We start from the raw sequence: 23,667 nt of genomic DNA on the forward strand, positions 1-23,667 counted from the left end.
ATGTCGTCACTGGCGTGGATTCCGACCCAGAGCCCCGCCTTGTCCCCTGCCACACCAGAGTGCCGTGGCGTGGTTTCTCGATGACCTCATATAGGTAGTTGGCACTGTTGAGGCTCCTGACAAACAGGTGGTCTTGGGAGATGGTGCCTCTGCCCCCCTCAGGCACAGAGAGGAGGACGTTGGTGAGGACCGGGGCATCGGGATCACCACCGATGCGGATTGGGTAGGTGTAGAGTGGGGAGAAATGCGGGGGGGCTGTGACATGGAAGAGAAACGAGTCTTCAGCTTCCTCAGAGACCCTGGCCGTGGCTCGGTAGGTCACGTGGCCCTTCTGAAGGTCTTCTTGAGTGAAACCTTGTTTATCTGTCAGTCTCATGCTGTGCAGCCGGAGGTTGCCCTTCCGGGGGGCCTGGACAATCTCATAGTGGAAAGAAGCAGGGCTGGGGCCCGATTCCTTGTCCAGAGTGGCCTCCAGCTGGTCTGTAGTGAGCACCTCCTGCCGGGTGTTATGGGTCAGCAGGGGCACGAGCCTTAGCATCCGGATGGCGGCCTTCTTGATGGTGACCAGGAAGGTGTTATTGGTCAGGGTCTTCTGTCCCACCTGCACCTCAAACGTCACCTTCTCGGCGGTGTCTTGGGTGTGGTGCTGGGGATCGGTGCTCAGGTAGCGCACCTGCCCCTGCTCGATGTCCCTCTGATAGAAGGAGCTGACGGACCTCCAGTCCCCCCCAGAAGCTCCATTGGCCCCCTGCTTCTGAATCTCCCCATAGAGCAGGGTCCCGGTAAGCCGGTACAAGATGCTCACATCCTGGTTCACTGCATTTGTCTCAGCCGACAGGTTGGCCGTCGAGATGGGCATGGAGGAACCCTGCGGCACAAAGAGTCCTGTGTTGTTCTGGATCTGGATGGTGGGCTGGATGGCCACCACGCGCAGCACAGCTACGGGGCTGGTGTCCATGCTATCAGTGACCCGGAACAAGAGGTCCTGGGCAGGGCCGCCCCTGTGGATGTAGGACAAGCCGCCTGCTTCCAGCTCCTGGCAGGAGAACTCAGCCACTCGCTCACCTGGATGGTCATTACGTTCCACTGTGCCACCTTCCAGGTGCTGGGTTCCAATGATCTGGAAGGTGAGGCTCTCACAGGCTGTGTCTGGGTCATAGGCTTGGAAAATTTCAGGCCCGAGGGCCTTTTGTGTGTGCTCAAGGATCACCATGAGGCTCCCATGTGGGAAGACCACCCGGGGAGGGTCATTCAAGGGATTTACCTGGATGGCTAGTATGTAGGTCTGGCCCTGGCGTAGGCACTGAGGCACAGTGCTCTGGGTCATCACCGTGACCTCTAGGACCAGCTGGTCCTCAGGGTACTCAGAGCCATCATGGATGAAACGGATCTTCCGATTGACCACGTCCAGGAGGGTGAACTTCTTCCGGGACTGAGCTCCTGGAATACTGAAATCCAGCTCTCCGTGCTGGGCTTCACGAGTCACACCGAACAGTACCTGGGACTGACGGATGCCTGCCTCACTCAGGTCCAGTGTGGGCTGCACATGCCTCCATTCAAGCCAGGCTGTGCCCCCCTCGGCCACTACCAGGGGGCTCAGGGTCAGCAACTTGGTGAAGTTGGCAAAGAGAGGTGGGAGGCCGGGCTCCAGTGTACAGGGTTCAGGCATTTCCAGCCCTGGCCAGGCTTCGGGTGCCAAGGTGGACGGCAGCTCATATACCTCATAGGCATCATCCTCATACTCGTCCTCAGGGATGCCGCAGCCCGCAGTGATGTCTCGGGTGACCAGTGCCCTCTGAAGTCCTTGTCTCTCCCCATTGACCATCAAGTCCTCCAGGCAGCCCACCAGGGACACGTTGGTGACTGCAGATGCCAGGCCCAGCCTGTGCTCCCTCAGACGGCGTGAGGCCTCTTCGTCCAGACCCCCAAGGAGCAGGCTTCCTTGGGGCTCCAAGGGGCTGTGGACACCACGGTTGGAGGTGCGAGTGGGGTATTGGTCCACGGAGATCTCTAGCATGTGCACATCCACGTGGATGCTGACCTCGTGGGGCTGCCCATCGGCTACCGAGACACTGTTGTGCAGCATGACGGCCCCGTGACCCTTCTCCACTATGGCTCGCAAGTGTCCGTCAAAGATCTCCAGGTAGATGAAGTCACCCTGTGGGCCCCCCGCCTGGTACGCCAGTGGTGCTCGCTTGACCCGTGTGGTCAGCGTGAACTCCAGAGTGCCCTCACCTCGCGTGCTCCAGGTAGGGAAGGTGGCCAGAGCGCGGGGCCCTGTGAAGCCCAGAGCCTCGTCTTCACTGGCTGAGAACTCTGTGGCACAGCCATCCCTCACTCCTTCGGTGAGCCGGGCCAGAATATCGAGGCCATTGAGGGAGGCCTCCTGGAGGCAGCCTCGAAGTGGGCGGCTGGCCCCAGCCAGGTAGGATAGCTGCAGGCTCCCGGTCCCTCCCACAAAAACGCCATAGGAGGCCTCAAGGGGAGCGTCAGCAGCAGTAGCAGAGGAATTGAAGAGGTCATCAACTGTGAGGGAGACCTGGCCATTTGTCAACATCACCTCCACATCATGGGTCCCCAAATCATTGAGCGGCATCTCTTCAGGGGACTGCAGAAAGGTCTCTTCATTTCCCTGAACTAGTTGGATCTGCAGGGGGAGAAGGTAGAGTGAGGAATAGGGTCAGGACCCACAGGCAACCTCCAAGGCCTTATTCACTACCCAAATGGGAGCCTGGGCAAATGGACCTGCCTCTATTAGAGACATCCCTGGGAAGTGGGAAGGGGAAGAATTACAACCCAGTCCTTCAAGAGCCTGTTTTTTTTTTTTTTATTGGCGGGGACAGACCCTCCTCTGATGCAGGTTACAACACCTCTACAGACTGGTAATGGCAAATATCTTTTCGAAGTTTGGACCTGGGATTTCACTGGTGGAGGGAACGTCCTTCCACCAATACAAGTCAATACCTGCTCAGCAACTTATAAGTCTTAGAGAGTTCCCTGGGGCAATGAGAAGTTAGGTGACCTACCTAGGGTCACACAGCCAGTACGGGTCAGAGATAGGACTGGAACCCAGGCCTTCTTATCTCTGAATCCAGCCCTCTATTCACTATACCATGCTCCTTCTTAATAATAATCATAGTGAGTGTCTACAGCAGTTTGAGGTTTACAAAATGCTTTACAGATACCTCATTCAAGCCTTAATAACATCTCTATGGGATCAGTGTTCTAATTATCCCCATTTTACAACTGAGAAAACTTAGGCACAGAGAAGATAAGTGACTTTCCCAGGGTCCCAAAGCTGGCGTGTGTCTGTGTGGTTGAACTCAGGTTTTCCTGGCTCCTGGTCTTACATCCTACCGCTCCACAATGCCTCACTTCCTAGTTCCTTAGAGTGGCTTTGGGCAAAACTTTAATCTCCCTACAACTAACCTGGGGATGAGCCTCTAGGACCTGAGGTGGAGCCTGTTCTTGGATAGCAGATACAAAGTCTCTAGCTTGGGCTTTTCCCCGGGCAGGGTCTGCCAGAACTTGGCTAAGTTGGTAGAGCTTTTGTGAACCGAGGCGCAGCTCGGTGTCAGAGAAGGGCTGTGGGGGAGGGATAGAGGAGGGAGTATCAGGGTTAAGGCAGGGATGTTTATTTCCACTTTTCTATAGGAAGATTGGGAATCTCTGAGACATAAAGGTACTTGTTGAACATCACTGAGCTGACTGATGGCAGGGCCACGACTTTCTGACTCCCATTCCTGCCCCCTTCCTAGTGCAAGGCCGATTCTCCAGGCTTTTAGGCACCAGGGATCAGCCATGATTTCTTGGATCCTGCAGTTGGAGAGATGTTCCTCAGGCAAGAGCAGAACAGAGAGTGGGGATACTGACCTGCAGGCTGCCAGAACGCAGTTCCACTAGGAGGTGGTCCGTTGGGCCAGCTAGCAGGAGGAGAAAGGCATCTGATTGGGTGGTGAAGAACTGGAACTTGATGTGAATCTCACTCAGGGCTTCATCTAGGGGCATCTCCAGGTGATTCTCTCCGAAGAAGGAAGCTGCAGAGGGTGAAAGGTTAGATATGGGTCAGGCTGGATCCTTCCTGGGGATCCTGGGGCATTCAGACTGCTAGAATATTAGAACTAGAAGAGGCCTTACTCAGAATCCATCTTTGAACCATTCCTAGGACATGGGAATGTTTAGCTTAGAAAAGAGAAAACAATAGCATGTAGAAGGGACATGACACTTGCTCTACCCATCCCCACTGGGCAGCTGCCAAATAGCTCAATCTAGGGCACAAAACCCCCAACAACTTCCTAACAAGTAATGCTCTCCAAAAGCAGAATGTTTTGTTGCAACAGATAGTGAGTTCTCCATCACTGGTGGTCTTCAAGCAGTCTGGAAGACTTCTTGTCAGGGATGCTCATGCAGGGATGAGACTCGGTCAACCGATTCTCTTCCAGTTTTGAGATTCCGAATGTGAATGAGCTTAGGACTGCATGTGCCTCGGCACACACTCATCTTCTTCCTCTCAGGCCTTGGAGCTCCCACTGCTAGGAGCTGGCTTCTCCAAAGCCTTTGCCATTGGTTTGGGTAGAAAGTTGGCCTGAGTTATCTGAACAATAGACCCCAGAGAGTATTACAAAGCTGTTAATGAGTCTGCTTAATGCTCGGTTCTGGAGAGAATTTCCTTGTCATGTGAAGTGATTTCCTGTTATTGAGTGATTTAAGGATCCCCTGATGAGTAAGCAGACCCATGCAGATTTTTTTTCCTGATTGCACCAAGGAGAAAAGCTAGGTCTCAACTGCCTTCTGGACTGAGGAGAGAAGCCAGGATTTGGCATTCCACATACAGCTGTGGATTGGGTCTAGGTGGCTGTAGTCTTCCCTGGTACCCTCCCTCACCTCTCCAAGCAGTCTGTGCTTCTCCCCCTGGTTTAAGTTGCCACCTCTTCCGGGATGTCTGCCCTGATTAACTCCATTCTCTCTCTCTCTCTCTCTCTTCTCTCTCTCTCTCTCTCTCTGTCTCTGTCTCTCTCTCTGTCTCTCTGTCTCTCTCTCTCTCTCTCTCTCTCTCTCTCTCTCTCTCTCTCTCTCTCTCTCTCTCTCCTCTGCCCCCTGCCTAGGGTCTGGCATCCATTTAATCCATGATTCCAGTACTTTTTGGTCTTAACCACTCAGTCTATTGCTTTAAAATATATTATCTGCTGCCTCTGAGTCATCTCAGTCATCCTGTTCCTGGAGGCAATTGTGGTACCATGAAAAGGAGGCTGGATATGCAGCTGGAGGACCTGGGTTCAAATCTAACATTTGCCACTCACTCATTACCGGCGTGATCTTAGGCAAAGCACTTTACTTCTCTAGCTACTTGGCTGCCCCTCCATTCTCTCTTCAACCCAATAATACCTCTTGCTCATCTGTGCAGTGAGCACATAAGGGCTCCCAACCAGGGCATTTTGTAGATTGTGTGCCTACCTGATGATATTGATTTGCATGCTTTTCTCTCTTGTCTCCTTCCAAATCAGATTATGTTGATCAATAATAATAGGTAGCATGTATATGATGTTTTATGGCTTACAAAGTGCTTTATATATATTTTGTTGTTCAGTTGTTTCAGTCATGTCTGACTCTTTGGGAACCCATTTGGGGTTTTCAGACACTGGAGAGGTTTTGTCATTTCCTTCTCAACTTATTTTACAGATGAAGAAATGGAGGCAAACAGGTTTAAGTGACTTGTCCAGGGTCACACAGCTAGTTAGTGTCTGAACTCTAATCTTATTTCTTCCAAGTCCGAGTTTGAACTCAGGTCTTCCTGAGTCTTGGCCCTACTCTCTATCCACTGCACCATCTAGCTGCTCTTTATGTATTTTACCTCATCTAATCCTCACAACAACCCTGTGTGGTAGGTGCCATCATGATCATGCCCATTTTATGGATGAAGAAACAGAAGTTAAGAAAGTTTAGTGACTTGGCCAGAATCGCCCAGCTACTAAGCATCTGAGCTCTAGTCTTCTTTACTCCAAGTCCACTGCTCTTACCATTGAGAACCCTGGACAACTTTTATTTGTCACTCAAGCCTTACAGAGGCCTCACAGCATCTAGAAAATTCTCGCCAATAACTCATCTCTCTCTCTCTCTCCTCTCTCTCTCTCCCCCTCCCTCCTCCTCTCTCTCTTTCTCTCTCTGTCTCTCTCTGTCTCTGTCTCTCTGTCTCTCTGTCTCTCTGTCTCTGTCTCTGTCTCTGTCTCTGTCTCTGTCTCTCTCTCTCTCTCTCTCTCTCTCTCCCTCCTTTTCTCTCTCCTCTCTTTCTCTCTCTCTCTCTCCCCTCCCTCTTCTCCTCCCTCCCTCCCTCTCTCCTCTCTCTCTCTCTCTCTCTCTTTTCTCTCTCTCTCTCTCTCTCGTCCTCCTTTTCTCTCTCCTCTCTTCTCCTCTCTCTCTCTCCTCCTCCCTCTTCTCCCTCCCTCCCTCCCTCTCTCTCTCTCTCTCTCTCTCGTCCTCCTTTTCTCTCTCCTCTCTTCTCCTCTCTCTCTCTCCCCCTCCCTCTTTCTCTCTCCCTCCCTCTCTCTCCCTCCTTCTCTCTCTCTCTCTCTCTCTCTCTCCTCCTCCCTCCTCTCTCCTCTCTCTCTCCCCCTCCCTCCTCTCTCTCTCTTTGTCTCTCTCTGTCTCTCTCTCTCTCTCTCTCTCTGTCTCTCTCTCTGTCTCTCTGTCTCTCTCTCTCTCTCCTCTGCCCCCTGCCTAGGGTCTGGCATCCATTTAATCTATGATTCCAGTATTTTTTGGTCTTAACCACTCAGTCTATTGCTTTAAAAAATATCATCTGCTGCCTCTGAGTCATCTCAGTCATCCTGTTCCTGGAGGCAATTGTGGTACCATGAAAAGGAGGCTGGATATGCAGCTGGAGGACCTGGGTTCAAATCTAACATCTGCCACTCACTCATTACTGGTGTGATCTTAGGCAAAGCATTTTTCTTCTCTAGGCCTCAGTTTCCTCATGTGTAAAAACAAGGGTGGGGTGGAACTGGGTAACCTTGGTTGGCTGTTCATGGGATAAATGCTTTTTTGGCCACAGTCACTCATTTAACTGCTTATTGAGACACAAACATCTGTGGAAGAGAAGCTTGTACCATGGAAGTGGCAGGATTTGAATATGGAGCCTTGCATTGCTGTGTATGTTTCTCTTGTCTCCCTCTATTAAGACTGTGTAAGGACCCTGTCTAAATTTCACTCTGGGTCCTCACTTAGTGACCGACTGAAATGGTGGGGTTAAAATGGAGATTTTCCTACTTGAAGGAGGAGGTAAACTGTGGTAATCATTTCTGATAATGAGGAGGATAAGAAGATGTTCTTACAGCTAGGCTGGCTTTCTGCCCAGGCAGAAAGCCACATGATCCCTACCTGCAGCCTTAGCCCTGTGACCAATCTATCCTTTGGGCAGAGGGAAATACTGGGTGTGGTCTGGATATGAGTTGAGTGAGGTCCCTTCCTGCTCTAAATCTTTGATCTGTGATCTTATGATTGGATGGCCCTGAATTCAGATCCTGGCTTATGCCCTGTGGCTTTAGACAAGTCACTCAACCTTTCTGATTGTCAGTCCTCCTTATCTATAAAATAAGGGGCTCAATTACATAACTTCTGCGGTCCCTTGCAATTTTAAAGCTGCAGCTCTCACTTTTTTTTCCATTCTCCTTTGCTATTTTATTTTCTTTTGCCTGCCCTCATGTATCGGTGTCCTTTAGTACTCCTCCCCACCAAGACTATTCTTGGTCCTCTTCTCTTCTTTCTCCGTAGTCTTGCCCTTGGCAATCTCCTTTTCCATGAACTATTAAGTCTTTGCAGATGATGCCCAAATTCAGCCTGGCATCTCTACATTTCTCGCTCCTCACTGGATATCTTCATCTGTCGACATCCTTCCTGCCAACATCTCAGTCAACGTGTCCCAGAACAAATTCGTAATCCTCTCCCTCAATCCTTCTCCTATTCCAATCTCCCTTTATCTGTTAATGGCACAGCTATTCTCCTAGTTATTTTGACTGGGAACATTGGAGCCATTTACGAATCATTTGTTAAGTCCTAGTTGATTTTACCTTCCCAATATCTCTCATATCTGTCTCCTTTTTCCCCATTCATACTGCAGCCACCCTAGTTCAGTTTCTCATCATCTTTCTTCTTGTCTTCTCATTGGTTTTCTTCCCTTTAGTCTCTGTAATCTCCTCCAATCCATGCCTCACGCCACTGCTAAAATAATCTTCCCAATTCAAAGGTTTGAGTGCTACTACTCCCTTGCTCAAAAATCTTCAGCAGCAATTTATTGTCTATAGGATCAAAGAAAACTCTTTATCTTGGTATTTAAGACTTTCCACAATCTGAATCCAACATACTTTTTCTTTTTAAAAACATTTAAAAATTAATGTAATGGGTGTTTGACAAATGCCCCAGATCACCTTAGATGGAGGTACTCACGTGGAAAACACTGAGGACCTGCTCCATGAGGATTTGGAGAACTGGTGTGCATGGGTGAATATTCTGGTTGGCCTACCTTGTGGTTGGGAGCAGTCTTTTTCTATTAGTTGCTTAGCTGGAACTATTTGTTTCTTTATAAAACTACTTGTCTAAAGCATTCTCTTCCCTTGAATTCTAGTCCAGTGGGAAGGACTCATTCATTCATACCCACCCCTTCCTCTTGCCCCACCCCCACCCTTCAGCCATGTAGACCTGGGAAATGGGCTTAGGGTTTTAGTCTTCTCTCATTTGTCCTTTTCTTTCTATGTGCAGGGAGGGCCGTCCCTGAGCCTGGAGCTGGAGCCATGGGGGTACTGGATATTGGTATTCCAGGCCAAATGTTGCACCCAACCCTGCAGGGAAAAGCTAGTTCAGTGGAGCTTCGGACTGGAACTTGATGAGACCAATGCTATGTAGGAGTCGAGTTAAGCCTTGAGTCTAATCCCCTTCTCCCCAGAGACTGAGGTGCTATTGGGGGGGATTATGCGCCCAAGATAGAATTTTGTTCTTGTTCTGCCTTTGCAGTAAATATTCCTCTGTCAAAGTCAATGCATGTTAAGTAGTGAAATGGAACTGGGGTGCTGGTCACTGGCCCCCTAAAACAGGGAAGAGTAGAATTGATGGGGGCTTGAGCCAACACCGGGAGGGAAGAGAATCCTCAACCATCCAAGAGTCCCTAAGGAGGAGCAGGGGTAGTCACCCACTTGGCCTCAGACAGTGGAGCCAGTGCAAACCCATGTTACACTATGAACTTAGCAATCATTAGCAAACACATGCATTTAAATATACAAAGAGCAAAAAAAGATTATATAGGAAAGAAAGAAGATTATATATGTGAGTTTCTGGTAGGCAGTTTATTTTTAAAATATACATTCAATTTAATAAGGTGCCTACAAAATTGCCCCATTTGTCTGAGCTTTTTTTTCTCCAACCATATTTTCTATTCCTCTCCTTTACACAGGCTACAGCCCAAGTCCGCCACCAGCTAGTCTCTGACCTTGACATTCAACATCCTGTCTCTCTTTCAAGAAGCTTTCCCTGTTTCCCACAGCTTAAAGCCATGTCTCTTTCCTCTTCTTAGGACTCTTTGTCTATGTCTTTTCTTTATCTTTATTATCTATTCCACCTTGTACTATATTTATTTGTGCATCTGTTGTGTATCCCAGCTATTGGCTTATAAACTCCATGAGGGCAGAGACCTTTTCCGTCTTTGTCTTTGCTGCCTGCGAGCCCTTGTCCTGTGGAGCTAGACACTGATGTGGCCCATGCTGGATCTGGAGACAGGAAGATCCAAATTCCAGCCTTGGATAGTCACTGGCTGTGTGACCCTGGGCAAGTCACTTAACCCTGTTTGCCTCAGTTTTCTCATCTGTAAAATGAGCTGGAGAAAGTAATGGCAAACCACTCCAGTATCTTTATTGTCACCCCTAAATGGGGTCACAGAGAGTTGAATACAACTGAAATGACTGAACACCAACAACTGTAGCAACCACAGAAGGGAAGGCAGTGGTAGCTGTGGGGGACCGGGAGAGGCCCCTAGGAGGAGGCAGCTCTTAAACTGAATTTTAAAGAAAGGCAGAGATTCTATAAGAAGGAGGTTTGGAATGAGAGTGTTCCAGTCATGTAGGACAGCCATGGAGGTGAGAGATGGACCAGTGTGTTTGAGGAATAGGAAGTAGGCTGGTATGGCTAGACTACAGTCTATGGACAGGAGGAATGTGTTAAAATACCAGTCAGTTAGGCAAGATCTACGTTGTGAAGAGCTTTAAAAGTTGAACTGAGGGATGTGTATTTTATCCTATAGGCAATCATGAGCCCACTGGAGTTTCCTGAGTAGGAGGGTGACATGGTCAGACCTACCCAATATGGCGTCAGGACTCTTACTCTGACCTTGTATCTGGACATGTCTGTTGTGACCTCGGACGCTGGCTTCCTCTCTTTTCGTCTTTCCCTCTGCCTTATTCCCAAATCCATTTATCCTCCTCAGGCACTCTGCCTTTCCCTGCTTTCCAGTCCCTTGCCCCTCTTCTGGCCTCCCTCTTCAGTCCTGACCTAGTGAATCAGTCCAGCCCCAGACTGTGCTCTACCACTGTTCCTGCCTTGCCAAACAAAGCCCTGGATTGCCCCCCTCTCCACCTTCCCAACTCCTACTCAAGTGTGCTGAACGTGGATGGTGGAAGACACACAATCATGCTGTGGAGCCACTAGAAATTCGTGTTCTCTAATCTCAGCTGAGCTCTCCCTGCTGCATACAATTCCTTCTATTCCCCCAAAACAGCTCTGCTGAATCTCTTCTTTCTTTATGCCTCTTAGACAACCTCTGTTCCCTTCCCTCTTACTAAAGGACATGGCCCCTTACATTACTGAGAAAACAGAGACCATATGTCTTGAGCAAACTCTTCTCCCCCTAGTCTGTACCTCAACGATCCTTGATATCATCATTCCCTATTCTCTCTTGCTTTGCTCGAGTTTCTTCCTTGGAAACTGCAGTAAAAGAAGAGTGAATGGAAGCCCTCTTGTCAAGGTCAACTTTTCTACCTCTGCCCTGATTCCATCCCATCCTATTTTCTCTGGAAGTTCTCTCCTTTGATTATTTCCTTCCACAATTCCCTCTCATCCCCATCTCTCTTTGTCAACTGCCTCTTCCCTACTGTCTATAAATATGCCTAGGTCCACTCCACCCTTGAAAAAACTTCATTGGAACTTTTCACTCTCTCAAACTATCTTCCTATACCTCTCCTCCTTTACACAGACCATCTCTTAGAAAGAGCCATGTTTACCACCTGCCTTTATTTCCTTGCTTCATCTCACTTCTGAACTCCCTGTGATTGGCTTTTAATCCCAATGCTAGACCCACCTGCTCTCTCCAAGGTTACCAATGATCTCTTAATTGCTAAATCTTTTGTTCTTTTCCTTTCCTTTCTCAGCCCTTGTCCTGTTGGACCCCTTTGCAGAATTTGACACTGTTGATCACCCCCTTCTCCTTGATACTTTTTTCTCTCTAGGTTTTCATGACACAGTTCTCTCCTGGTTCTCCTCTTACCTATCTGACTGCTCCTTCTCAGTAACTGTTGATGGATTTTCATCCCTGTCACACCCAATCAGTGCATAGTCCCTAAGGTTCTGTCCTATGCTCTCTTGTTCTTTTTGTTCTTGTTCTCCTCCTCCTCTCGCCTTCCTTTCCTCCCCCTCTCATTCCTCCCCCCTTTCTCCTCTCTCTCTCTCTCTCTCTCTCTCTTCCCCCACCCCTGCCCCATGCTATCTCACTTGGTAATCTCTATAGCTACCATGAGTTTAATTATCATCTCTATTTAGGTGACTCACAAATCTTTATATCTAGTCCTAATCTCTCTCTGAACTCCAGTCTCATCATCAACTGTCTTTTGGAAATCTCACATTGGATGTCCCACAGACATCTTAAACTTACCAAACTCATCACATTTCCCTACAAACCCTCCCCTCTTCCTAATTTCCCTGTTACTGGCAGAAGCATTGCCATCATTCCAAACAAACACCCAGGCTCACAGCTCAATGATGTATTTGACCCCTCACTCACACTTACTCCACATTCACTTTGTCACCTGATTTTGTCATTTCTACCTTCACATCTCCCCTTCCCTCCCACCATGCAGCTACCACCTTTGCTCAGGTTCTCATCACTTTTCTCTAACTGGCTTACCTGCCTAAAGTCTCTCCTTATTCCAACCCATCCTCCATTCAGCTGGTGAAGTGATTTTCCTAAAGCAGAGATCTGCCCATGTCAACACTCTTCTCAATAAACTTCGGTGGCTCCCTATTACCTCCAGGATCCAAAATAAAGTCCTCTGTGTGGCATTTAAGACTTTCTGTCACTTGGCCCCTTCCTACCTTTCTAGTCTTTTTATTTTTAACTCTATGATCTAACTACATTGGCTTACTTACTGTTCCTTGAACATGACACAATCTTCCAGTTCCAAGCATTTCCACTGGCTGTGCCCCATTCCTGGAATGCTTTGCTCTCTCTCTCATTTCCGTCTCTTGGTTTCTCCATCTTCCTTCAAGACTCAGCTCAAATCCCACCTTCTTCAAGGGGCCTTTCCTATTCCCCGTAGCTCTAAGTGCCTTGCCACCTTCCATTTACTCTGCATATTTTTTGTAGACAGCTTGTTATATATATATATATCATGTCCTCCATTAGATCATAAGCTCTTTGAGGGTATGAACTTTCTTTCTTCCTTCCTTCCTTCCTTCCTTCCTTCCTTCCTTCCTCCCTCCCTCCCTCCCTCCCTCCCTTCTTTCTTTCTTCTTCTTCTTTCTTTCTTCTTTCTTTCTTTCTTTCTTTCTTTCTTTCTTTCTTTCTTTCTCTTTCTTTCTTCTCTTTCTTTCTCTCTCTCTCTCTCTCTCCTTTCTCTTTTCTTTCTTTCTTTCCTTCTTTTCTTTTTCCTCTCTCCTCCCTTCCCTTCCTTCCTTCCTTCCTCTTCCTTCCTTCTTCCTTCCTTCCTCCTTCCTTCCCTCCCTCCCCTCCTCCTCTCCTCCCTCCCTCCCTCCCTTCTTTCTTTCTTTCTTTTCTTTCTTTTTCTTTCTTTCTTTCTTTCTTTCTTTCTTTCTTTCTTTCTTTCTTTCTCTCTCTCTCTCTCTCTCTCTCTCTCTCTCTCTCTCTCTTTCTTTCTTTCTTCCTTCTTTTCTTTCTTCCTCCCTCCCTCCCTTCCTTCCTTCCTCTTTCTTTTATATGTGTATGTATGTTCCTAGCATTTAGCAAAATCTCTGTCTTGTAGTTTAATAAATGTTTGTTGATTGACCTTGGCATCATCTTCAATTCCTCCCTCTCCCTCATGCCCCATATGCAACCATCAATTGCCTCATCTTGTCAATTTTGCCCCCACAACATCTTTTGCATTTCTCCCCTTCTCTTCACTCATAGGACTTCCACTCTAGACCCAGCCCTCATCACTTCTCCTTTGGAAATCTCAACAGCTTCCTAATTAGTTCTTCCACTTTTCCTCTTTTCCTCTTTCCCACCTCCAGGCCATATTTCACCCAGCTGGAAAGTGATATTCCTAAAGAACAGGTCTGACCATGTCATTTCCCTACTCAAAAACCTTCAGTGGCTCCCTATTGCCCCCAAGATTAACTACAATTTCCTTAGTTTGGAATCCATTTTTTCCAGACTTATTCACATGACTTCCATTCACACAGTCTTCATTCTGGCTAAACCAATTTCCTCATACTCTCCAAACTCAACGTTCTATTTCTCTTTTCAGTGGCTTTCCTAAGGCTATCTCCTATGCCCTCTCTCCTTATCTCTTAGAATCTTCAACCTCCTTTGGGGCTCAGCTCTGATGCCCTCTCCTGAAGGAAGGCCTTCCTAACCCCCTGAGATGATAGTACTCCCTGACTTCTCAAATGATCCCACACCTACTCTTCCACGCAAATGTTGCATCCAGTGGTAGAAGGTAAGTTTAATGGTTGGCTGGTTTTTCTCTGTTGTTTTTTTCCTTTGTATCTCCAAATCCCCAGCACAGCACTTTGAAAAAGGTAGGTACTTGGCAAACGGTTATCCAAGGAATAAGAATGGAAGAGAGCTTGGCTTTTTGTTAAAAGCATTGTTCTGAGCACCAACCTGACTTTAATGCCCTTGTGGAGGAGATAACAGAGTCAGGTATGTCTGGTGGCTCCAAACTAACCCTTATCAGGACTTTAGGAAGGGGGTGGAGTATCTCCTCCAGAGAGAGGCCAATACTGAATCATGTTTATTGTTTGGAGAACAGGCTACATTGAAGCTGTGTCTGGGCCTAGAAGCCAGGCTGTGGCCACAATTAGGCGGTCAGTCTGAGGCTGACTTTAGGTGACACCTTTGGGGTAACGTTAGGATGGGGATTGGAAGCATGCCACTATGGAGGCCTTGGTGCTCTGGTTGGAGGGGCCAGGACTCAGGGATCAGGAATAAACAAACCTTTCACAGGCTCCTTCCTCTCTTTAGCCCTACTCACAACCTGGCCTGGGTTAAAAAAATCAAGAACGCTTCCAGGGCTGGGAAAAGCCTGTGTGACTCTGGCCCTGAGAAAGCCGTGAGGACTAGAGCCCTGGTTCCCTTCCTTGCTGACTGCCTTGGGCCTTCGCTGAAAGGTTGTGCAAACAGTCTTTACTGGCCTGGCATTCCTGGTTCATAAAACACCCCTGCAGGTCTTTGTCCTCCGCTGACCTCTCTGCCTGTCTCCCTTTAAGTCGTTCTCCTCTGGACTGCTGATCCTGACTCAGCCAGTGGCATCTTTCCCTAGTGACTCATTCCAGCAGAGCCCAAGGTCACCTTCAACCTATCATTTCCCAGCATGGCATAGTGGATAGAGTGCTGGACTTGTGTTAGAAAAACCTGGGTTCACTAGTTGTATGACCTCAGGTAAGTCATTGAACTTCTGAGACTCCATTTCCTCATCTGTAATTTGAGGGGTTTGGACTATTTGTCCCCTCAGGTTCCTTCCACATCTAAATCCTATGATTTATTTTATCCCTACTATGTGCCAGGCACTGTGCTCAGTGCTGGCAATAAAGACATCTATGAAATATTTACTGCCCTCAAGGAGCTTATAGTATACTAGGGGTGTGTGTATATGTGTATATGTGTGTATGTGTGTATGTATGTGTGTGTGTGTGTACAACATGTATACAAGTAAGGAAATACAAAGTCACTTGAAGAGGAAGAGAGGTGTGAATAACAGAGTGGGATCAGGAAAGACTTCCTGTAGGAGGAGGCATTTGAGCTGTGTTTTGAGAGAAGTTAAGGATTTTTTTTTTTACTTTTTTAGGCAATTGGGGTTAAGTGACTTGCCCAGGGTCACACAGCCAGTGTCAAGTGTTTGGTCTGAGGTTGGATTTGAACTCAGGTCCTCCTGACTTCAGGGTCATTGCTCTATCCACTGCGCCACCTAGCTGCCCCAGAAGTTAAGGATTTGGTGTGGAGGATACCCCAGAGACCATCTGATTCAGCCTCCTCTTATAAAAAATATGTTGTAGATGGAAAAAATGAATTTTGTGGTGATTTGCTCAAGGTTACACAGATGGTTAAGTGTTGGAGACTGGACCAGATTTTAAGTCTCCTGGCTTGAAGGCCAATGATCTTCCCAGGGCCCCACCTTACTTTTCTACACTGGGAGCTGCCTGAAGGCTGGGATTCCTTGCTTCCCCAGGCCAGGGGCTTCTTGAGGGCACGGTCCTGAGACCGAGGCTTTCTCCCTCTCGGGCACTTGGTTCATGACGTTGTTGGATTCCCTCTGGCTTCCCAGTATCTTAAGCTTCAAGACCTCTGCTTTCTTCCCATGATTTCTTTTTGAACTTGGCATCTGTCTCTTGTTTCTTGATGACCAACCTTACCTGCCCAGAGCTTTGCCAGTAGCTGTACAAGGGAAAGAGAGGTTCCCAGGCAGGGAGAGGGGAGATAGCTGGACCTAAGAAGAAGCATTTGTGGGCCCGAGGCAGGCTTTTGAAGGCCCTAGAAATGGACCTAGCCTCTAGGCCATCACTCTCCTGGTACAAGCTCCTTCCCTCCTATCCCTTCCTTGGGCACGCAAAGCTAGTTTTCTAAACCAGCAGTTTCTTTCCACTGGGGAAAGATCATCTGAGCTCAGGTAGTTAGAATAGGAGGGGACTTTAAAGATCATCCTACCCCCAACTTATTTTAAAGATAAGGAAGAGTGAGGTGAGTGGGCCATGACACTGTATCCTGGGATCTGTGAGAGCCAAGGGTTTGGGGCAATGGTGATAATCTTGCCAAAGCTGGGGTTCTTCCTATTTGTTATGGACCCCTTCAGCAGCCTAGAGAATCCTAAAGACTTCTTCTCAGAATGATGTCGAAAATGCATAAAATTAGATACTTAAGGATTATGAAGGAAACTCATTCCATTAAAATACAACTATGAAAATATTTAAAAAAACAAATCTACAGACCCCCAGATTAAGAACTCCTGATCTAGGGGGATGCCTTAGCTCCCCATATTTCCAAGGTAAGAGTCTAAGATTGGGATTTATCATGCTTGGGAAAAATCTCCTTGGATGGCTTCTTACAAATGAACCATGAGGCATTTATCGAGCCTTTGTTATATGCCCCATCCTGAGGAAGCCACTGAGGGGGGAAATGGGGAAAGAGAGGCTTCTTGCTTTCAGGGAGCTCACATTCCTGTTTGGGGAGATAAGATTCCTCATACAAAATCACTGGCTTTGGAGTCAGGGGGTTCAACGCTTCCTTTGATATTTATTACCTGAGCTACCCTGGGAAAAGCACAACCTCCCTGGGTCTCAGCTTTCTTACCTATAAAATAAAAAGGTTGGACTGGATGCTCTTTGAGGTCCCTTTCACCTTCAAGTCTTTGATCTACACTTTTGCTAGATTTCCTGGTAACAGATCCTCCTTAGCTTTGAGAGGCTGAGGACACGGACTGATCACCCTTGTCTTAAAACTTTGACTCTCACAGGTCCGAGGACGAGCTGAGAACGTGTAGGGCAGGCTGGTCATTAAGCCAAAAGAAGATATATCACCCAAAGATTACATTGGTGTTCATGAAATATTGAATAACAAGAGGAAGGAAGACCTCTGGCATCTTGGGAGGGTTGTCTACCTATGGTTTTTGGAAAGAGCTGGATAAGTGTTTAATAGAATAAAAAAGTGTGGCTGATTATGATCTGTATAGCAGAAGGAGTTGTCACACCAGTGATGACAGGAAAATAAATCTGGTGAAGGCCTTTGAGCCCAATCCCCTTATTATCCAGTGCAGATGAAGAACTGCAGCCCAGGGAGGTTAGAGCTAATGTAACTGGGATCGGAACCCAGATCCTTTGACTCCAAATGAAACACTCTTTCCCCTGAATGCTGCCTGATGAAAGCACAGACCCACATCAAAGTCCAGAGCCTAGAGTAGGAGATTCAGTAAATGCTGAACGAGGCTTTCCCACTGGGTTGGTGGGCTACCATCATTCTCTGCCTCTGAGGATGGGGGAAAGTTGTGGGTGTATGGGAGGAAGAGGATTGGCTCCCGTATTTCCTTTTTTTCTTTCTGCCCTTCAGGGATCCTTCATCTTGGGGTATGAGGGGAGGGACAGATGGCTGAATTTAGGAAGTCCTGGTGCTGGGGTAGCAGGAATGGCAACGGGCTTTCTCCAGAGCCAGTCAGACCCTAATGGGTGAGAGGTGGCTATATGTCTGGGGAGAGGGGGTCACTTTCCCTTATGCCCGCAGGGGCAATGATGCCTGTGGGCTTCCCTGTGGCAGAGTGGATAATAGTGCTCTGTAGCCTGCAGGTGGACTAACTGTCCATAGGCCTAGTTTGGCCCAGCTTAACCATGTTCTGCATGCTACCTGCCTGGGCACTGATGGCACAGGGGACTAGGTCCCTGTAGTTTATCAGAGGCAGAAAAAAGACAAGAAAGGGAGAGAGACAGACTCAGCAAGAGTCTCACAGAGACACAGAGGATAAGAGTTGGTGGCTGGAGAGATAGGCATACACAGACACGCTGAGAGAATCAGAGCTGGATATATACACATGGAAAGGAGAAGGAGAGGCATAGAGAGGAAGAGAAAGAATGAAAGAGAGATAAAGACACAGAGTGATATCCTGAAAGATAGAGACAGAGGGCCTGAAGAGAGAGACATAGAAGGAAAGAGAATGAGAGAGAGACTGAGAGGGAGCTAAACACATAGAGACAGATGCAAAGGGATATAAAGACAGAAAAAGGTAATGAGAGAGGGGAGAGAGAGGCAGAAAGAAAGAGAGGGAGGAAGAGAGAAAGGGGGAGAGGGAGAAAGAGGAGAAAGAGACAGGGAGGAAGAAAGTGGGTGAGAGAGAGAGACAGGGAGACAGACAGAAAGAAAGAGGAAGAAAGAGAAAGGGAGGAAGAAAGTGAAAGTGGGGTAGAGAGATACAGGAAGACAAAAAGACAGAAAGTAAGAGGAAAAAAGAAAAAGTAGAGGAGAGAGAGACAGGGAGACAGAGAGATAGAAAGAAAGAGGAAGAAAGAGAAAGTGGGGAGACAGGGAGAGGGGAAGAAAGAGAGAAACACAGAGAGAGGGGAGAGAGAGAGAGAGAGAGAGAGAGAGAGAGAGAGAGAGAGAGAGAGAGAGAGCCTCAGTGAGAGACTAGAGACAGTGGGTCTGGCAGAAAAGAGGAGTTGGAAGGTGAGTGCAGGCCAGGCCAGCAGGCTCTTTGGCTGTCACAATTTCCAAACTCCAGGCCAAACTCCAGGTCTCCTAAACTGCTGTTTTTCAGTGAAAGGGGTGGGGTGGGTGGAGACCCTGGTTCCCCTCTCCTGCTCCCATTGCCCCCTAATTCTCCAGTCGCCCAACCCCACCCTCGGGGACAGAGCACAACCTGGTCCTCTGTAAGCACCCTTCTGCCCCCACCCACAGGAAAGAGGCAGGGCCAGGAGCTCTCAATGGACCAATTCAGGCTCTGGGAGGCTCTGGAAAGTGTCTTCTCTCACCCTTCCTGCAACCCCTTCCTCTTGGCCCCCCTCTTGCTCGTATGTCTTGTGGCCAAATGGTCCCCTACTTCTCCTTCCAGAAAGGATCTCTCTCTAGATCTCTCTGCTGGAGCTCGTATCAAGGGCCATCTGACTGTTTTGCCCAGTAGTTAGAGCCCAGAACAACTAATGGGGTCAACCTCCAGTTTCAATCCTGAGCTCAGAAGTACAGAATCTTAGAGTAGGAAGAGAACGCAGATGCCACCTAAGGCACTCTGGACCTGAAAAAAGAATTCCCTCCCTTCCAAATCTGACAAATGAAAGACCTCCCCTGGGGGGTGGGGTCCCACTCCCTGCTGCTGAAGGCAGTCTGTTCCACTTTGGAGGAGTGGCTTTCATTGCTAGGAGATTTTTCCTTAGAGTGAACTAACGTCCCTGAAACATATTCTGCTCTGCAGTTTAGTGATATTGACCTCCAGCACAAGATCCACCACTTCTGTGGATTTTCTTTGACTCTCCCCCATGACTGAATGCTCTTCCACCTCATCTCTGCTTCCTGGCCTCTTCCTAAAATCCCACCTCTTCCAAGAAGCCTTTCCCAACCCCCCTTAATTCTAGCACCTTCCCTCTGTTAATTATCTCCAAGGTATCCTATCTATATCTTGGTGGTATATAATTGTTTGCATATCATCCCCTCTCCCCCCAATTTGGTTGTGAGCTCCTTCTCAGCTGGAGACTGGTTTTTGCCTTTCTTTGTATTCTCAGCACTTAGCACAATGCCTGACACACAGTAGGTACTTAATATTTCTTGACTTGAAATTTCCACCCCTTGCTCCTGGTTTTGACCTCTTGGGCCAAATAGAACGAATCGAAACTCTTCCATGTAACAACCCATTGAATATTTGAACACAGCCTTTAGTCCCCCTGAATTTTCTCTTCCCCAGATTAAAGATCTGTAGTTCCATTAATAGGGTCCACAAAAGGCCTGGTTGCCTTCCCCTGCACATTCTCCAGCCAGACCATGTCCTCCTTAGTGTGTGATACCCAGACCTGAACACAGTATTGAATGAAGGCACATTCCATGGATGACCTGAGCAGGGCAGCGTATAGAGGACCTAGCCCTTCTCAGACTTGGTTACTGTACTTCTAATGTGGCCTTTCCTATCCCTTCCAGTCCTATGAGATCTCAAGAGCTTTTTGGCTGCCATAGTACGCTGCTGACTCATACTGGACTCGATATACTCTAAAACATTCAGGTTGGTTTTCTTCAGTCTGCTCCTTAGCAAAAGATGGCTGTCATTTTAGTATGGCTGACGATATTCACAGCTGTTAATGCATAGGCTTTTCATTTATTTAAAAATATTAATGCATTTTGTTAAAATCTTAACTTTTTTACTTAAAATTGACTTTCTAGTTTAAAAAAAACTAATAATAGCTAGCATTGATATAACACTTTAAGGTTTGAAATGTTATTTTTTTCATTTTTTGGCAGTTGGGGTTAAGTGACTTGCCCAGGGTCACACAGCTAGTCAGTGCCAAGTGTTTGGTCTGGGGCTGGATTTGAACTCAGGTCCTCCTGACTTCAAAGCCGGTGCCCTATCCACTGCGCCACCTCGCTGCCCCTTGAAATGTTATTTCATTTAGTCCTTGCAACAACCCTGTGAAGTAGATGCCATTATTATCCCCATTTTACAGATGAGGAAACTGAGGCACAGAGAGGTTAAATGACTTGCCCAGGGTCACACAGTAAGTATCTGAGGAAGGATTTGCACTAAGGTCTCCTTGACTCCAACTCCCTACTTTGCCATCATTTGAAGCAAGGTTCTATTTATAAAAAATTGCTCATCAGTCAATGAATCAATCAGTGAATGCCTATTGTGTGCCTACTATGTGCTGGACAGTAGATAGCAAGGTGCTGTGGATAGGGAGCTGGCCTCAAATCAAGAGAGATGGCTAAGTTACTTAAATTCTGGGTCCTGGGCAATCCTCTGAGACCCCAGACCCATTCAGCTTCTCTGTTGTGTGAAACATGCTATGCTCTTACTTCCAGATCCTTGTTTTCACTGAGAGGCATTTGCTGAACTTCCAGCACTATTTATTGGACGATCTGGACTTGTCTGGTCATATCTAGAAAGGCTGGGTTTGTGCATTTGCCCATGACACAGGCTGAGGATCCTTAGGGTTGGGGGAGGGAGGGTAAGGTGTGGCATAGATGCTCCAGACCTGGGGCTTGGTTCTGTGCCTAACTTCTCCCTGAAGCCTCTTTCTGCACCCCTTTGATTGCTCTGGGTAGCTGCTGATGGTCCTGGATCCTTCACTTTTGTCTCTTCCAGAGAAATTCCTAAGGACATTCATGTTACCAGTGTCTCTCATCCATAAAATGCCAGCTCTCCTGAGTCTAGGAAGTCATGATAATAATCAACATTTATATAGCACTTTCAACTTTGCAATGAAATTTCTATACTTGACCTCATTTGGCCCTCAATAACTCTGGCCAACCTGTGGCCAAGAATAACTGGGGTAAGGTAGGATAGGTATTATTATTCTTATTTTACACATGTGGAAATGGAAGCTGGGAGAGCTTAAGGAATTTGTCCAGGGGGCATATAGCTGGTGAGTGTCCACACTGTAGGATTCCAGAATGCAGGGCTAGTATTCTATCCCAAGTGGCATAGGTTTTGGGTAGGATAGGAAATCAGGGGACATTACCCTCTAGGTTGGGTACCAAGAGATGCGAGTTCCATCAACTAATAAATCCCAATCAACAGTAATTTACTGTATAAAGTTGAGTAACTTCTCTCAGGACCTCAATTTCTTTCTCTTTCCTCTAAAATAAGGTTGTGGCCTCGAGACCACAGATTCCCCACCCCTGGACTAGATGGTCTCTGGTTCAACCTTTCAACTTCCAGTTTTTCTCCAGTTCTAAAACTCTCTGCTTCTAAGATCATCCAACACTGAATTAGAAGGACCTTAGATATCTCTTATCTGGTGCAGCTTTGTACCTACTATAAGAGCACCCCCCCCATTATAACATGTCTGTTAGGTGCCTGAACATTCCCAGTGTTGGGGAGCTCACTACCTTACAAGGCAGTAAAGTAGTGAGGAAGTGAAGTATCATCTTTATTCTCCACAATCAGGAAGATATCACTCACATATGTTACCCTCTAACTGTACTTTCCACTTACTCTGTATTTATCTTGTATGTACTGATCTATGTCTGGGTTGCCTCCCTCATTAGAATGGGAGCTCCTTGGGGACAGGGTTGGTACTCAGCATGGTGCCTGGCACAGGGTAAGTGCTTATCAAATGCTGGTTGATTGATTACTTGATGCTGGCAGCCAGAGGGTTAATGGCATAGGCTTTTTTGGGGAGACAGCCACAGGTGAGCCGATGTGCTACGAAGAGATTGGGGGGCAGTCAGTATTGCTCGAGGAAGCTAAGGGAAAGGGAGGCTTAGGAGTAGGCTATGCTAGTGGAGATTCTGAAGAAAGGGAGGAAGACTGTGCATATGTGTCTGTCTGTGTATGTGTGAATGGACAAGCTTGAGCTTGTGTGCTCCTGTGCGTTAGTGAGCAATGTGTGTACGTGTGTGTGATTGGCATGAATGTGTGTGACTCCATGTGGGTATGTCTGAAATACGTGTGGGGGTGGCCTATTTGCAGAAGTCTCTGTGTATGTGCATGTACAAGGATGGGTGTGTTTGTGAATGCCAGTGTGACTTTGAACAAGGGGACGTGGGGGTTTGGGGTATCAGTGTGAGAGTATATATGTAGGGATATGTGTTGGCGTGAGGTGTGTCAGAGGAAGTCTGTCCATTTGTGGTTCTGGTGTATATGCATGAAGAGTGAATCTGTTGGTGTTGGTGAGCATGTGAGTATATGCCAAGGTGCAGGTGTGTTTGTGGGGGCCAGTGTGTGTTTGTGCAAGGGGGTATATGTTTGTGGGTATCAGTCTGGGTGAGGGTGTCTGCCAGGGTGTGTGTGAGGATGAGGGAGAGCTCTGCTTACCATGAGGAAGGATAGGTAATTACAGTTGAACTGGATTCAGGAAAACCCAGCCCCCAGTGTGGTGCTGTCTCTCCCCCCTCCCATCCCCCTCTCCATGCTAGGCTTCATGAAAGGGGCTGTATATTCCTGGCTGGCCCCCACCTCTTTCACAGCTGGAGTTTGTTTAAGGTGGAAAAAAACCCCGGTGGGCTGAGGGGCAGCCCTGGCTTCAGCTCCCAGCTCCACACAAGACCTGCTTGTCTAGGGCCTGGCGGCCCACCTCTGAGGGTTGGAGGTGGAGTCCTTCCTGTCCCCCACACCCCTTTCCTGAGCAGCACAGACCCCGGCTACACAGAGGGAGCCTATGTTCATTGGGTTGGGGTTCTGGTCTCTCTCCCAAGAGAGGAAAGCTGGAGTGGCCAGAGGCTGCCCTGGGGGCCAGGAGACCAGAGAAGCCAGCCCAGAGGTCTGGGGTCTGGGGCCACGGCACAGACTACCAGCTGCTGAGAATCCTGATGTTAGAGAAAATGTTAAAGGTTTTCTGCTCCAGCCTCTGGTCACCCCAGCTTTCCACACTGCCCCCTCTCAAGCCCCACCTCCACAAAGATGCCAACTCCAGACCTTGGAACACATGGACCATCTCTTATAAGATGGCAGATTTAGAGCTGGGGGGACCTCAGAGGTCATCCAGTTCAAACCCTTCATTTTACATATGGGGAAACTGAGTCCCAGAGAGGCTAAGTGATTCTCCCAATGTCGCCCAATGCTCTTTTCACTA

At 47.8% G+C, this 23,667-nt stretch overlaps 1 protein-coding gene across 1 annotated transcript in view; it reads right to left on the reverse strand.

Moving 5' to 3' along the window:
* Window positions 1-23,667, reverse strand: part of CSPG4 (chondroitin sulfate proteoglycan 4) — a 99,559-nt gene that overhangs the window by 29,371 nt on the left and 46,521 nt on the right. Inside the window, exons 2-3 of the mRNA XM_020994659.1 lie at window positions 3,874-4,037; window positions 1-2,647 (exon numbers count right to left, since the gene is read on the reverse strand). The exon at window positions 1-2,647 is cut by the window's left edge and continues 911 nt beyond it. Of these exons, the coding sequence (XP_020850318.1) occupies window positions 1-2,647; window positions 3,874-4,037 (2,811 nt within the window). The remainder of the gene's footprint in view (window positions 2,648-3,873; window positions 4,038-23,667) is intronic.

The sequence above is a fragment of the Phascolarctos cinereus genome, unplaced genomic scaffold (assembly GCF_003287225.1).
Source record: "Phascolarctos cinereus isolate Bilbo 61053 unplaced genomic scaffold, phaCin_HiC Scaffold_3;HRSCAF=262, whole genome shotgun sequence".
NCBI lineage: Eukaryota > Metazoa > Chordata > Mammalia > Diprotodontia > Phascolarctidae > Phascolarctos > Phascolarctos cinereus.